This window comes from Pecten maximus, chromosome 10 (assembly GCF_902652985.1).
Source record: "Pecten maximus chromosome 10, xPecMax1.1, whole genome shotgun sequence".
NCBI lineage: Eukaryota > Metazoa > Mollusca > Bivalvia > Pectinida > Pectinidae > Pecten > Pecten maximus.
In genome coordinates this window covers 33911341-33928301 of record NC_047024.1, presented here as the reverse complement: position 1 = coordinate 33928301, position 16961 = coordinate 33911341, and the positions used below count along the sequence as shown (strand labels likewise).

At 34.2% G+C, this 16961-nt stretch overlaps 1 protein-coding gene across 2 annotated transcripts; it reads right to left on the bottom strand.

Moving 5' to 3' along the window:
• Nucleotides 1–428: 428 nt before the first annotated feature.
• On the bottom strand, nucleotides 429–16933 carry LOC117335652 (eukaryotic translation initiation factor 3 subunit M-like). 2 transcript variants are annotated; one of them, XM_033895795.1, is made up of 10 exons: nucleotides 16782–16933; nucleotides 15042–15180; nucleotides 12837–12978; nucleotides 12423–12546; nucleotides 6593–6687; nucleotides 5414–5497; nucleotides 4576–4675; nucleotides 4212–4293; nucleotides 1851–1994; nucleotides 429–1175 (listed from the first exon to the last, which is right to left on the bottom strand). In XM_033895795.1, exons 1-10 carry the CDS (start codon nucleotides 16821–16823, stop codon nucleotides 973–975), a joined length of 1155 nt encoding a protein of 384 aa, XP_033751686.1. In that variant the 5' UTR covers nucleotides 16824–16933; the 3' UTR covers nucleotides 429–972. The 2 variants fall into 2 exon arrangements, with proteins under 2 accessions (XP_033751686.1, XP_033751687.1); XM_033895796.1 differs by lacking the exons at nucleotides 12423–12546; nucleotides 12837–12978; nucleotides 15042–15180; nucleotides 16782–16933 and adding exons at nucleotides 10235–10358; nucleotides 10650–10816.
• Between the last annotated feature and the right edge of the window lie 28 nt (nucleotides 16934–16961).

The window sequence follows — 16961 nt, the reverse complement described above, 5'->3', positions numbered from 1 at the left end:
TGGAGAAGTTTAAAATGTGTTTTTCAAGATGGTTGCCATGGCGGCCATCTTGAATATCTGACCGACCTGAAAAATAACAACACTTGGTCAGGATCATTTCAGGCAAGTTTCAGCTCAATAGCACTGGTGGAACTCGAGAAGAAGTTTCAAATGTGTTTTCAAAATGGCGGCTGTGGCGGCCATCTTGGATTTCAGACTGACCCGAAAAATAACAACACTTGGTCGGGACCATCCCAGCATCATTTCAGGCAAGTTTCAGTTCAATCCCACTGGTGGAACTTGAGAAGAAGTTTGAAATGTGAAAAGTTTACGCACGGCGGACGGCGAACGGCGCACGGCGGACGGCGCACGACGACGGACGAAACATGATGACTATAGGTCATCCTGACCCTTCGGGTCAGATGACCTAAAAAGCAGCAATTCAAAACATTTTTGTTGAACATTTTATTTTGAAATATTTGCACTTTGTTGAAATTTCCAATTCAATATTTTCCATGATGGTTTACAAAGAGAAGAACTTTTAAACAAATTGACAGAGCACTTCAGATAATAACATACAGTAGAAACCTGAAATTTGATGGGTACACTTTTTACAAATAAATAATGAATGGCAGATCATTTACCTTTTGATTCAACAAATATTTCACCCATCAAATCTCCAAATTACCAACTGTAGCAGGAGAATTTACACAAACCAGCTCCTGCACTGGTGTAAGTCACGTGTTTGTACTCTCTGAACCGAGGTTTTTTTAAGACCTATAATATAAATAAGCGTATCAGAACTAAAATCCTGAATCCACGCTGGATAAAGACCAACTGCTTTCTTACAATTAGTCCCTTTACAATACGACAAGGAAGATATTCGCTCCCCTAAAGGTTGATAATAATGATTAGTCTCTTTCCAAAGTCCATAGAACGGTGACCGCTGACCAGCCTAACTGACCAGAGATCTAGGGTTGTCTACTCGAGGGACTACGCGGTGGTATTCTGGTTGTTGATAAGATCGAGTTGTGATAGACTGGCCTGTACGCCTTTAAGGTTCTCCTTCCACTGTATCAGGTGTTGTTTCAACATCTGCCACTGTTGACGACCAAATGTCCGGTGGGTGGTCGAGCTGATCAGAACTTTCTTTTGCATCTGATCAACTTTGGCTCTCACAGCCTTCGTTCTCAGTACTGCAAAATATATCAAAAAGACAATGAAGCATAAATAATTGCTGGTTGAACAAGATAAGGTGAAAGGATGGATATGATATACAGTAAAGTTTACACATTTGGTAGTAATACATATGCTTCTGAACATCATATAGACAATACCAACAAATTCCATTATTTATTTAAGATATCTCATACAAGGCCCAATTCAAAAACATCAGAAAATCTCAGGAGGCATTCAAAATACAGCACAAGTAATAAATATCACCTGTTGACCTTTGGCACTTTGAACTTTAGGATATGGAATCACATGAAATCTAAATTCTGCTACCTTTGTTACACCCAATCACTTTTTATTGTATTTGACCTACAATATTATCCCAGAAACAGGTGCCTCAATGACTCCTATCTTAAGTTTATATTTAAACAAATGTTACTGTATTAATTCTTACAATACATAATTCAATAATAATGTTAAATGTACTGCCCATTTTAGCAACATTAGCACCTTTCACAGTGGAAGCATTCCGCTAAATTATGACAGCATTAATTGAAGTTTTTGTCTAGTTTGAGTTTTCTACAAAATGTATTGTGGGTTGGCCATGCACGTCCCATTCATCATTGAACTAATCTGTGCAAATATGGTTATGTACTAAATAATGAGTGTTTAATAGTTCATAATGAATGACTGCTTACCATCGATGATGAACGGTTCAATCTCCTCGGGACCGATCAGCATTTCTTCCTCCAAAATGCTGTACTCAATCTCAGTCCTATTCTCGGCCATCTGCATAAATGTCAGTAAACGCATCTTCCTCATGTTCTGGTCATGAGAGAGGCCTGTTAAAAAGATATGTATATGAAATATGAAAACACATTGTGCCATATTTTGCTTTGAAACAAACATGAAACCAATTTTATGATGGGTATCTGAGAGCCAAAATGGGATCCACTGGTAGACAGTGCCGGACACCTTGGATACTCTCACATTTATCTAGCACCATTCTAACTGTATTAGTTTGTCACGTCCTACAGAATACCCAGCTCTGTATGATGTCACATGATGCTATCAACAATCATTATTAATTTATATCCCATAGTGTTAATGGCAAATTATTAGGGCTGAGGCTCTCCGGTAATACCTAATTTTACTCTCATGCTTGCAAAGTAAAAATCATTTGATAGTATGTTTTTACTTTGTCTTCAGATTTTTTTATTTAACTGATGAAATTGATAAATTTCAAAAAGTCAGCTGATAGTCTTCAATGCCATAGAATGTCAGATAAAAATTACATCACAGGAATATAGACAAATGTTGACACACTAATGCTATTATATATATCAACTTTCCTATATTTAACAGCTATGCCAATTCCAAGACATGTAATATAATGTGATTTGCAAAGCAATCTTGTAGGTCCTCAATTCCTACCAATTAAATACAAATACACGAAGAAGTTTATTAAACTACACTCTGAATTATATACCTTCCCCATATTATTTTCTCTAATGTCTAATTTCATCATACTGTCTTTAAACTTTTTTTCATGCTTGTTTTCTAACATAGACGATATATTCTGTATCTGAGAGCCAAAATGGGATCCACTGGTAGACAGTGCCGGACACCTTGGATACTCTCACATTTATCTAGCACCATTCTAACTGTATTAGTTTGTCACGTCCTACAGAACACACAACTCTGTATGAAATAACATGATGCTAATGGTTTTGCTCTTGATACAGCAGTTATCTTTCTTCATTAAAGATCCTTAACTTCACATTTATACTATACAATTTATCATTGTAGAACTTTATAACTGACAAAAGATGGCAAACGTTCTTGAGATGGGAATGGCAACATTTCTAGTACACAACAGTGCAAAAAATAAAGAAATGCATGTTTTTGTGGGTAAAAATAACAGAATTGTGTCAACAAAGGGCGATAACTCTTCAGTGCCAAGGAGCATTGTTTCCAGTACATGATAATCCTCCACTAAGAGATGTGATGTAAAATTCAACTGACTTGGGACCTGACAAAACAATGGTTTAGACAAGGAGAAAGCTACTAATTTAGGCAACAGAACATTGAATTTCAGCCTCTTGGTACTGGGGCCGAAAATGGGTACAGATCATTTCAGCATATAATTTACTTTAAGACTACGATATTATATGAAAGCAGATTTAGGAGTGTATTTTTCACTTAAACTTTCCATTCTGTAGGCAAGATACTTATCCATAAACAAATCGATTGAGACTTACCTAAACATAGATTACCATATTAAATCATGTATGATCTCTCTATAAAATGTTGTTTTTTTTTTCATTTGCAACAAGAAAGGGTACTTAGTAACTCTGTGTGATTCTTAAAGCTCCTCTGTTGTCTTTATATATCTGAGAGCCAAAATGGGATCCACTGGTAGACAGTGCCGGACACCTTGGATACTCTCACATTTATCTAGCACCATTCTAACTGTATTAGTTTGTCACGTCCTACAGAATATACAGCTCTGTATGATGTCACATGATGCTGAAATTTCAACGCCTTATTCCCAGTAACATTTATCATGATCAAGCTTCGTCCTTTCTGCATATTTATTTTATTCAAAATTTAAGCCCCATTCCCATGAGCGTTTGTTGTCAATTTTTTCCCAATGATGTCATCAAAATCATCAAAAATCTTTAAATCTGGAATTTCATGAGGACATGTAATCTAACAACCTATGGTCTCCTTTCCCCAACTAATTTTACACTTTTTCTGTACAAAAAATACTTAGATTTCCCTAAATGGTCGAAAAAAATACTCAGGAATGCTAATTATTGCAATACAAAATGAAACGTATTGCAAAACATTACACAATACCCCTGAAACATATTCAAAATATGTTGGTCTTGATAATTAAGTCGTATTCGAAAATGGACCATAGATACCTGGCAGAGTTATAAATTTTGCAAAAATAAGACAGTCTTGATATTAATTGGTCTTGGTATATATACAAGTATGCATATAAATTGAACAAGTAACTATGAAAACAATGGAATCTTCTTGATATAACTTACATAAAGATTTGACAAAGTCAGTATTGTTCTTGTAGAACTGCTGGTACTGTGATATCTTTCCGGAAACAAATATCGTCAAAAGCTGTGAAAATACAAAATATAGACCATTAAAATATCTTTCTTTTTGAAATAAACATACTTTTAAAATGTTATTTGTTCATATGTTCAATCTGTAGCCTGTAGGGATATTTTGATATTTTTAGATTTTGACAAACTGAGGCAATTATAATCTTATAATAAAACTATTCCCACATGTTTTGCATCTCCTGGAAAGCCTACGTCTTTTATTTGATCTAAGATGTATTCTACTGAATGATCCAACGATTGGAATACTCAATATTCTTGTAAAGAGAGACAAACTTACATCATGTATAAGCTCCCCTTCAAGAAACTTCACTGGTTTAAGAGTGAGAAGATGGTCCATGAGGAAGGTATTCGGATCTCCTAAGTGTGTTACTATACACCTATAACATGAGATTGTAGATTTTTATAAGTAAGAATGGTAAGATGAAATACCCAAGAGCTATTCCAGAATTATGAAAATGTCTCCCACGTGAAAATTCTGGAACAGCCTTTTATACAAAAGAGAATCCTCACATCTTTGGTAACAAAAAGTCACTGTATATATATTTTATAATACTACATACAAATATTCACTTGCTCAAACGACCAGGAATACTGGTAGGCAATATTACACATACTGGTAGATAATAAAATTTAAAGCATTCCACCAACAAAGTAAGAAACTGCAATTACCATTATCATATTGCATTCAAAATGTTTGAGAGCCAAAATGGGATCCACTGGTAGACAGTGCCGGACACCTTGGATACTCTCACATTTATCTAGCACCATTCTAACTGTATTAGTTTGTCACGTCCTACAGAACACACAGCTCTGTATGATGTCACATGATGCTGCATATGAAATCAATCCCACTGGTAAAATAACTATAAACAGTAATTTTTACAAATCTTATTGTTAACTATACCAACATACTTTACATGTTTAATGCCGATTTCATCTTAAAACAACAACAAATCACTGTTGATCTCTCTTCATTAAACCCAAAAGAAGAGGAATCCAGTTTATTTTTGCTCTAACATTTTACTAAAACTGAATTGCCCTGCAATGACTTTGTTATCCAGATTTAATTTGTTGAAAATGTAACTACAGCACAAAGATCAGTATAGCACAGCTACCTGTGGGCATCGTCCCGAGCTTGAGAGGCATTGTCCTCCGTGTAAGATCCGAGTAGATCTATCATTACTTTCGTAGCATTTTCACTGCAATACAAAAAGTATATACAATCATTCATTATCTGAGGAAGCTCACTTAATACACGTTTGCTATTATCTGACGACACATTTATTCTTATACTATATAGCTACATAATGTTTATAAGATCCATGATATAACAAGCGTAAGCAATACAGGTGAGGGAGGTCAGTATTTGCTTTTAGTGTCACTGGATCATTTAGCACCCAACATCAGAAGAGTTGGACACCTTGGTTACCAGTTCTTTTTTATTGCATCACTGATTTTTCTCAAAAGCCAATAATTTTGCCAACGAGAAATTTTCATGATGCTCTGTTTGTTAATAGGCAGCTTAAGTTTAATGTTTAATACTGGATTTTATGTAACATTTCAGACTACATAGTGATACCATCATCATTGATATTCACACTAATTCAAATAAACAATCAAAGGTAGTATCAGTAGGGATCATGCAAGATTATCCCTTGAAAATTTCCCTTGCATTGACCACTGAAGGAGTAAAATCTGAAGTTCCTAAATCGGTGCAGAAATACAGCAATAACACATACACTTTACTAAGAAAAATATGTATTTTGAAGACAAGCCGATGATATCTTATAGAGTTAGTTCGAGAAATCTTAAGGGCTATTCCAGTAAAACATCTATCCCACCCCAGGACTCCATGTTTTGTTAAGGGGTACCACCTATAGAATTTATTTAATGAAGAACATAGAGCTTTTAGGAAGGAAATCCAACCACGGATAGAAGTAATTTATTTTGTGAGTCCTGGGGTCAGGTAGATATTTTAATGGAATTTCCCTAAGATAATGCGGACAGCTATTGATATGAAACGAGGTGCAAGTAAAATCCACATGTTCAACAGTTGAATGCTGATAATGAGGAAATCACCATGTTACTGGATTATTTAGTGTCCAACATTGATATAGAGCCTGACACCTTGGTTACCAGTTTCTTATAATTTTGCACCACTGATTTTTCTTAAAAGCTGAACATAATGCTATCAAGAAATTTTCGTGATGCTGCATGATAAGAATGAGAGATTATAAATGTGTTACCTCACCTTTTCCTATCTTTCAAGTGAAAGATAATTGTCCAATGCTCACCTTAATTTGGAGTCTATAAGAGCATCATGTAAATTCCTTAGCAGATTCTGTAATTTTTTTGTGCTGATGTCCCACATAGATGTCCATTTCTTCACCTGAAATATATTCACAACATTATTATTAATCAACAACCATTCATTCCTTCAACTTAAAAACAATCTTTGAAATTGTTCAATCAAATGTTAATCTTTATTTTTAGAAACTTATAAATTGTAATTCACATTATTGTATTTCCTATTCTAAGGTATTTCATATATCTACAACATTTACCATTCTAATTCCTATCCTAGGGTATTTCATATATCTACAATATTTACCGTTCTAATTCCTATCCTCAGGTATATCATATATAATTCTACAATATTAACTTTTCTAATTCCTATTCTCAGGTATTTCATTTGTCTACAATATTTACCGTTCTAATTCCTATTCTAAGGTATTTCATATATCTACAGTGATTTTTCAGCCTATTTTGGGAAAAAAGAACTTTCCTGGAAATTGGGAAAATCTAACGCGGAAAATGATATGGTTTTATTTTTTCTATTTTGTTGTGACAGTGTTCACAAGGGTATTTGTCTGTCTTTTTTGTTTTTGAACAAGAGGATCAGAGATCCGAGGTCCTCTGCGGACAAGTGTTCTGGTCCCTCAAAATTAATTCTCATCAAAAGGCGTCGATCTGATTTTGGTTTTCTTTTAAGTAGACCTATCTTGACTTGACAGTCGGTGTCCGGCTCGGCGACTGAAGGTGGCGGAGATACCGACGTAGCAGGCTTTGTCCCGACAATCGGAAGTGGACTGGCATGTATTATGGGTTCTGATAATGCCGTCTGTGTTGGTGTTTTTGGGTTTAAATAGTTCAGTCAGGGTTTTGGAGCCCTTGCTGTCGGATAATTGTATTTTCTTTGCATAGTACTTGCCATTATGTGAGGCCGCCATTTTATGGCGATTCGTGATCACCCAAGCGTTTGCACATTACTTGTATACTAATGGCAAAAACAGCGACCGGGTCAAAATATCCGGAATTGAAATCGGTAATTATTTGGGAATTTCGACGGGACAATTGGGATTTTTTTTAATGAAATCTCATTGGGAATGGGATCGGTACCCGATCCTATTTATATAGGCTGAAAAATCACTGATCTACAATATTAACTTTTCTAATTCCTATCCTAAGGTATTTCATATATCTACAATATTTACCGTTCTAATTCCTATCCTAAGGTATTTCATATATCTACAACATTTACCATTCTAATTCCTATCCTAAGGTATTTCATATATCTACAATATTTACCGTTCTAATTCCTATCCTAAGTATTTCATATATCTACAACATTTACTTTTCTAATTCCTATTCTCAGGTATTTCATTTGTCTACAATATTTACCGTTCTAATTCCTATTCTAAGGTATTTCATATATCTACAGTGATTTTTCAGCCTATTTTGGGAAAAAAGAACTTTCCTGGAAATTGGGAAAATCTAACGCGGAAAATGATATTTTTGGGGAAAATTGTAAATTTGAATTACAAATAAATTATTATATACATTAAAACAATAAACAAACAATTAAATGGAGATCACTTTGTTTTATTTTTTCTATTTTGTTGTGACAGTGTTCACAAGGGTATTTGTCTGTCTTTTTTGTTTTTGAACAAGAGGATCAGAGATCCGAGGTCCTCTGCGGACAAGTGTTCTGGTCCCTCAAAATTAATTCTCATCAAAAGGCGTCGATCTGATTTTGGTTTTCCTTTAAGTAGACCTATCTTGACTTGACAGTCGGTGTCCGGCTCGGCGACTGAAGGTGGCGGAGATACCGACGTAGCAGGCTTTGTCCCGACAATCGGAAGTGGACTGGCATGTATTATGGGTTCTGATAATGCCGTCTGTGTTGGTGTTTTTGGGTTTAAATAGTTCAGTCAGGGTTTTGGAGCCCTTGCTGTCGGATAATCGTATTTTCTTTGCGTAGTACTTGCCATTATGTGAGGCCGCCATTTTATGGCGATTCGTGATCACCCAAGCGTTTGCACATTACTTGTATACTAATGGCAAAAACAGCGACCGGGTCAAAATATCCGGAATTGAAATCGGTAATTATTTGGGAATTTCGACGGGACAATTGGGATTTTTTTTAATGAAATCTCATTGGGAATGGGATCGGTACCCGATCCTATTTATATAGGCTGAAAAATCACTGATCTACAATATTAACTTTTCTAATTCCTATCCTAAGGTATTTCATATATCTACAATATTTACCGTTCTAATTCCTATCCTAAGGTATTTCATATATCTACAACATTTACCGTTCTAATTCCTATCCTAAGGTATTTCATATATCTACAATATTTACCGTTCTAATTCCTATCCTAAGTATTTCATATATCTACAACATTTACTTTTCTAATTCCTATTCTCAGGTATTTCATTTGTCTACAATATTTACCGTTCTAATTCCTATTCTAAGGTATTTCATATATCTACAGTGATTTTTCAGCCTATTTTGGGAAAAAAGAACTTTCCTGGAAATTGGGAAAATCTAACGCGGAAAATGATATTTTTGGGGAAAATTGTAAATTTGAATTACAAATAAATTATTATATACATTAAAACAATAAACAAACAATTAAATGGAGATCACTTTGTTTTATTTTTTCTATTTTGTTGTGACAGTGTTCACAAGGGTATTTGTCTGTCTTTTTTGTTTTTGAACAAGAGGATCAGAGATCCGAGGTCCTCTGCGGACAAGTGTTCTGGTCCCTCAAAATTAATTCTCATCAAAAGGCGTCGATCTGATTTTGGTTTTCCTTTAAGTAGACCTATCTTGACTTGACAGTCGGTGTCCGGCTCGGCGACTGAAGGTGGCGGAGATACCGACGTAGCAGGCTTTGTCCCGACAATCGGAAGTGGACTGGCATGTATTATGGGTTCTGATAATGCCGTCTGTGTTGGTGTTTTTGGGTTTAAATAGTTCAGTCAGGGTTTTGGAGCCCTTGCTGTCGGATAATCGTATTTTCTTTGCGTAGTACTTGCCATTATGTGAGGCCGCCATTTTATGGCGATTCGTGATCACCCAAGCGTTTGCACATTACTTGTATACTAATGGCAAAAACAGCGACCGGGTCAAAATATCCGGAATTGAAATCGGTAATTATTTGGGAATTTCGACGGGACAATTGGGATTTTTTTTAATGAAATCTCATTGGGAATGGGATCGGTACCCGATCCTATTTATATAGGCTGAAAAATCACTGATCTACAATATTAACTTTTCTAATTCCTATCCTAAGGTATTTCATATATCTACAATATTTACCGTTCTAATTCCTATCCTAAGGTATTTCATATATCTACAACATTTACCGTTCTAATTCCTATCCTAAGGTATTTCATATATCTACAATATTTACCGTTCTAATTCCTATCCTAAGTATTTCATATATCTACAACATTTACCGTTCTAATCCACACTATTGTATTTCCTATCCTCAGGTATATCATATATCTACAATATTAACTTTTCTAATTCCTATTCTCAGGTATTTCATTTGTCTACAATTTTACCACTATATTTCCTATCCTGAAATATTTTATATTGCTGTTCACAATTTAAAACAGGTACAGGAGTTGACCAGTCGCTTTACCTTGTCTAAGTCTGTGTCCACCATTTGTATGAGGTCTGACTGATGAGCTAATTTTACCATGGCAACGTAAACATCAGCACGAAGTACAGATTTTTCATCAATACCGTAAAACAGATTGGACAACCTGAAACATAGAAATGTCCCTGCTTTGATAGAGCTAAACATATTGTGTTTATGATGATGACCTAAAAACATTATACAAAATAAATACATTTTTCCTGTTACAATTTTATCGATGCCAGAAAAGTCCGACTGTTAATGCTATTTTAGTAAAAAAAAAATCTTCCACAAACCTTAATCACAGCTGGTTTGCGAGGTATTATATAAAATCTGTCCATAAAAATTGTGTATGTCTTTATTTAGCGTTGGTCTGTGTGATTAAACAAGTCTCGTTACACAATGCTTGCATGCTTACACTTTAATTCTGTTCTGTGATCTTTTGTCTGTTTTCTGCTGTTTTCCAACTTTCTCACAGAACATAGTGACTGGTTCAGCCATCTCATCCTGAGGCAAGGCTAGGATTAGTGATATGATGCTGTTGAAGATCATCTCGAGATCTGTTTATACCAAAATACAAAACAAAAAGAATTAAATATGAAATACACAAATATTCCAATTTTCACGAAACAGACTGAAGAATTTATTTTAATGTGTACCATATGCAAGTCAATAAGAATAATTTTATAAAGATATATATAGATGTACATAAATATATCTTTTATGAATAATATTAGCTTATCCTTTTTTGTAAAAGTTCATAAGTCATTAATGAATAAAAGTTTGAATATAAAGTTCTGCAAATTGAATAGGCTTAAGTAAGACCAAACCAAAATTAATTTTTTGGTTTTAAGGCCAATATTTTTCATAAGAGATGTGACAGGGAGGTGTTTTTTTCAATAAAAATTGTTATTCTCACACAAGAGCTTATATTAGTATGCTGTATGTTATAAAATTTACATATATATCTTATATAAAAATCAAAGGAGTTTTACTTTTGTTTTGGTGTCTTCTGTCTACATGAGACAGAGTGTTGTTCTCTGTACAGTTTTCTAATAAGAACACAAGGTAAATCAGTCGTAATCATTTCACCACTTGCCTGTTTTTCTTTTATTCAAACGTTTTTGTGACTTAGGTGACTTTACCAGTTTATAAGGTCGCAGCTGATGCATTCCCATTTTTGTTTATTTTTATGATAAAATCGGCAATGTGACAAGTCACATCCATAAAGAGATGTGCACTGGCCATAGCTAAATAAATTAATGGCATATCAGGGCTTTGAGTATTCATTTTGTTTTTGACTCTCCAAAATAAGATTGGGATTTAAAAGAATATGTCTATTTAACATATCTTTTGGCTATCAGATCCCAAGGAAAAGACTATTTGAATTCTGTGTCCAGGTAAACTGAAGCTCTGAGAAACTATTGAGTATTTGCATTGCTTTAAACACTTTATATATTCTTATATTATGTCCAGTAAAAGTTGCCATTGAGCTTGATTTGTAGATGCTGTATCATAGATATAATAGTTGCTATTAATATGTTCACTGATAATATTATAGTGCAATTTATGAAATTAATAATTGAAATGTTTTAACTTATAATACTTGACAATGCAATATGATCTTGATGTGAATGTTTATCATATTTATAACAGTAAAAGATGCTATTTGAGTTTGTTTTATTCAATGTTATATTAAAGAACAGCGAGTTGGAATTGAGATTGAAATGGTTTTGTGAAAATAAATTGATGATTGTTTAAATGAGGAATGTATGTTTGTAGTTTTTTAAAGTAATGGTATAAGCTGTTATTTTGTTTTAATTTACACGATATTTATGACATAGAGTGAGCAAATGATTAAAATGCATATTTATTTAGAACTAAATCAAACAACATAATTAAATCTCTATTCTTAATGTCATAATTGATGATGTTTCTTGAAACCTCGCCCGCGAGGCTGCATGACATCCACAAAAGTACATGTTCAGAAAAAATTGTCAAAAATTTTTCCTCCACCCATCATTTTGAAATTGTGGTGATCCCTGCATATATCTACAATATTAACTTTTCTAATTCCTATTCTCAGGTATTTCATTTGTCTACAATTTTACCACTATATTTCCTATCCTGAAATATTTTATATTGCTGTTCACAATTTAAAACAGGTACAGGAGTTGACCAGTCGCTTTACCTTGTCTAAGTCTGTGTCCACCATTTGTATGAGGTCTGACTGATGAGCTAATTTTACCATGGCAACGTAAACATCAGCACGAAGTACAGATTTTTCATCAATACCGTAAAACAGATTGGACAACCTGAAACATAGAAATGTCCCTGCTTTGATAGAGCTAAACATATTGTGTTTATGATGATGACCTAAAAACATTATACAAAATAAATACATTTTTCCTGTTACAATTTTATCGATGCCAGAAAAGTCCGACTGTTAATGCTATTTTAGTAAAAAAAAATCTTCCACAAACCTTAATCACAGCTGGTTTGCAAGGTATTATATAAAATCTGTCCATAAAAATTGTGTATGTCTTTATTTAGCGTTGGTCTGTGTGATTAAACAAGTCTCGTTACACAATGCTTGCATGCTTACACTTTAATTCTGTTCTGTGATCTTTTGTCTGTTTTCTGCTGTTTTCCAACTTTCTCACAGAACATAGTGACTGGTTCAGCCATCTCATCCTGAGGCAAGGCTAGGATTAGTGATATGATGCTGTTGAAGATCATCTCGAGATCTGTTTATAACAAAATACAAAACAAAAAGAATTAAATATGAAATACACAAATATTCCAACTCAATAAGAATAATTTTATAAAGATATATATACAGTGGAACTTCGTTAACTCGAAGTCGACGGGACCACGAAAAAACTTCGAGTTATCCGAGTGTTCGAATTAAGCGAGTTATCGTTTTTGGTGAAAAGTTTGGTCAATATTTGTCAACATTATATAATCATTATAACTTCGCTCTGTCGCTCATCAGTTTAGTGTGAAGACTGGTCAATACATGTAAATATATATGTAATGTTTCGTTATGTCACTTGTAATTTGGTGTAGTTTTGCCGATATACAGTCACGATAAAGTTTCTTTCACTTAGTCACTTCAATAACGATCTGATGTGCAAGTCATGTTTGCAAAAGGTAAACGATAAAACGGAATTCGAGAAAATAACAAGTTATTAATGTCAAAACAAATAACCGTTTAAGTTTAACACAGATTGCATACAAAACGTAACAGAACCATTACCTTTTATTGGACATATATGAAATACTGTTTGATCGGCCTACTTACTTTTTATTGATAACCACGCCATTTCCATGTGTATTAGCACCGGAAGTTGGGCTGCGCATGTGCGTATAAAATGTTACTGTAACTGAGTTGGCGTTTCACCCGATTTAATAGACAGCACTGACCGTTACAGTTGTACTCTGAACACCTCGGCAGTAATAACGCTATTGTTTCAGCAGTTTAAAGATTTAATAGGCGCCGGTGACCGTGTCATTTCTACACCTGTAAAAACATCAGCCGGGTAGATCTACCGGTGTGTCAGAGATTAGTTCCGCTTGAGCGAACGGGTAGATGAGTTGTTGACTATCGTGTGTACTGATATCGGCGACCGCCTTGGGAAATTACCTGATGTAAGTAAAGCAGTACTTTTTATCACCAAGACTTGTTGTTATAAGATTCAACCGACAATTTCTTTTATGAATTTATGAAACACTTATAATAGCATGTAGGTTAGTAGTGCCGATATGTTCAGTATTACAAACGGAATTTAGCTCTTAAAAAATGTCGGCGTTTGCCACCGATCGACGAAAATTATACTTCGAGTTATTCGAACATTTCAAGTAGGATTTTTATTGTTGGGACCAAATTTTTACTTCGTATTATCCGAGTTTTTCGAGTTATCCGAATTCGAATTATCCGAGTTTATTTTACTAAGATAAAGAGAGAATTCGGCCGGGACCGGCGAGGTACTTCGAGTTAAGCGGGGTATTCGAGTTATCCGAGTTCGAGTTAACGAAGTTCCACTGTAGATGTACATAAATATATCTTTTATGAATAATATTAGCTTATCCTTTTTTGTAAAAGTTCATAAGTCATTAATGAATAAAAGTTTGAATGTAAAGTTCTGCAAATTGAATAGGCTTAAGTAAGACCAAACCAAAATTAATTTTTTGGTTTTAAGACCAATATTTTTCATAAGAGATGTGACAGGGAGGTGGTTTTTTTCAATAAAAATTGTTATTCTCACACAAGAGCTTATATTAGTATGCTGTATGTTATAAAATTTACATATATCTTGTAATAAAAATCAAAGGAGTTTTACTTTGTTTTGGTGTCTTCTGTCTACATGAGACAGAGTGTTGTTCTCTGTACAGTTTTCTAATAAGAACACAAGGTAAATCAGTCGTAATCATTTAAACACTTGCCTTTTTTTCTTTTACTCAAACGTTTTTGTGACTTAGGTGACTTTACCAGTTTATAAGGTCGCAGCTGATGCATTCCCATTTTTGTTTATTTTCATGATAAAATCGGCAATGTGACAAGTCACATCCATAAAGAGATGTGCACTGGCCATAGCTAAATAAATTAATGGCATATCAGTGTTTTGAGTATTCATTTTGTTTTTGACTCTCCAAAATAAGATTGGGATTTAAAAGAATATGTCTATTTAACATATCTTTTGGCTATCAGATCCCAAGGAAAAGACTATTTGAATTCTGTGTCCAGGTAAACTGAAGCTCTGAGAAACTATTGAGTATTTGGACAAATGTAAATACCAAATAATGTCACCTGTTTCATTGCTGATTTCTGTCCAGCAGACATTTGTAGCTTCTATGATGTTCCTAAGATCTGTGTGGATTCCATCTTCTGACGGTTCCTCTGATATAGTGGCACCCAATGATTTCAGATATATTCTCAGCTCCTGTGCCTGGAAATAATTAATTAACATCATTTATAGCTCCTCTACATGCTTGGTCTTAATAATAGCAATATTTCAGTCAATTTAATCTATTCAGGTAATGCTTTTATGTATATGTGTATATATATAGCTTTTCCCAATTTGAAGTACAACCTCAGCGAATTAGCCAAATTGGGGAAGTATTTTACATACAATGATAGCATATTTCATGCCACAAAAAAAAACAGCCAGAATGGCTCTTTTTAATACTTTAAATTTTTCATGGTCACAAGAGTCAAGTCAAAGAGTTTATTTGCATGTAAGGTTTATATGACAGATTTATTTTGTCTTCATTAAAACCTTAGCTTATACCAAACAGTGCCAGAGAATTCCACATTCTTGTGATAGTACTGAGGCCTCACATCAAAGAACTGTCCATCTGCTCTCCTTACAGGTCAGGTAGAAGTAGGGATTTTCATATTCATTTATAATAGCTTTTTTATTATAAACTTTGTAAACAGTAGCAAATTACATTTCTTCTACCAGAAAATGTGTAAGTGACTCAAAAGCCAGATTTATGTTTGGTACCCATATATAGCCCACATCGATGGATGTTTCGAGCATTATAGTTCTTACATGATCCATGTCTTTGGTTGTTACCATTAATTCAGGCAGTAAAATTAACTAGAAATCACAATCTCTGTTTCAATTGCTCATTTCTTAATTTTTCACTCATCTAAACGATGCTTCAATCTTAACTTTCCCATAATTTTCCAAAATCTCAAACAGGGTCAATGCAACAAGTGGAGAAACAAAACAACTCCAGAGATGCTAATCATTGTACTGTACTTTTTAGTGTTACTCACCTTTGTTCCATTCGGTATTGTAATGATAGAAAAGGGTGATTTTACAGAAAACATTTTTATTTTAATGCCATTATCATAACAGCCATTGTCCAAGTACATGATCATGCAGATTGCGACATATATATAAATATTTCTTTTTTTTTTGGTAGAATTAATGCAATTTGCAACTGTTTACATTTAATAATTACATATTTGCATATAAACAGTATCTATTATTACATAGAAAACCGCTATATTAGTGAAATCACGACTTATCTCGATGGTCCTGTCTAACCAATGCAATGCAAATGAGACCAAAGGAAACTGGAGGTTTAAATTAGTCTTATTGGTAAGCTCTAAATATTTATTATATTTTGATTAAAGTTACTTTCTACGATACGCTATATTCATTTTGATTGAAGTTACTTTCTCTGATACGATAGATCTGTCATGTATTATGGAATAACATAGCAAATCTTATTCGCCAGATTTGCCGGTGCAGCAGTTACTTTTCCATCTCAAAATTAAACAAACCTGTGCGGATAAATATCTAAACAAATCTTTCGTTTGTTATTTCATTATAAATATTGAGACACATTTTTTATTATTACTGTTCACTATGATGTATATCTTCTTAGTAATATAACCCCCCCCCCCCCCCCCCGTATCATATGGTATTGACTGCATATATATCGTGTGCGTTTTTGTTGTATGTTATTGTAGCATTTTAGTTAAATACATATCCACCATGATAATGTATGTTTAAAAGACATTTTAGAGTATTACCTGCTCAGGAATAGGCAAATCTATGAACACCGGTGTGCTCATGCTGCTTCCAATATGGCGGACACTCGTAAAAGGAAGAGGCGAATATAGCACTTCCGGTAGTAGACTCGATTCGTTCTCGTGTCACAAAGAAGTATCGCGGTGGGGGGGGGGGGGGGGGGGGGCTAGGTAACTTATTTT

Bases quoted from the DNA above. Each gene is read 5' to 3' on its own strand.
- LOC117335652 (XM_033895795.1), bottom strand. From the start codon at position 16,823: ATGAGCACACCGGTGTTCATAGATTTGCCTATTCCTGAGCAG. The intron at 15,181-16,781 runs GTAATACTCTAA...AATTATTTCCAG, and splicing joins ATTTGCCTATTCCTGAGCAG to GCACAGGAGCTGAGAATATA. The intron at 6,688-12,422 runs GTAAAGCGACTG...AATATATTTCAG, and splicing joins TGGACACAGACTTAGACAAG to GTGAAGAAATGGACATCTAT.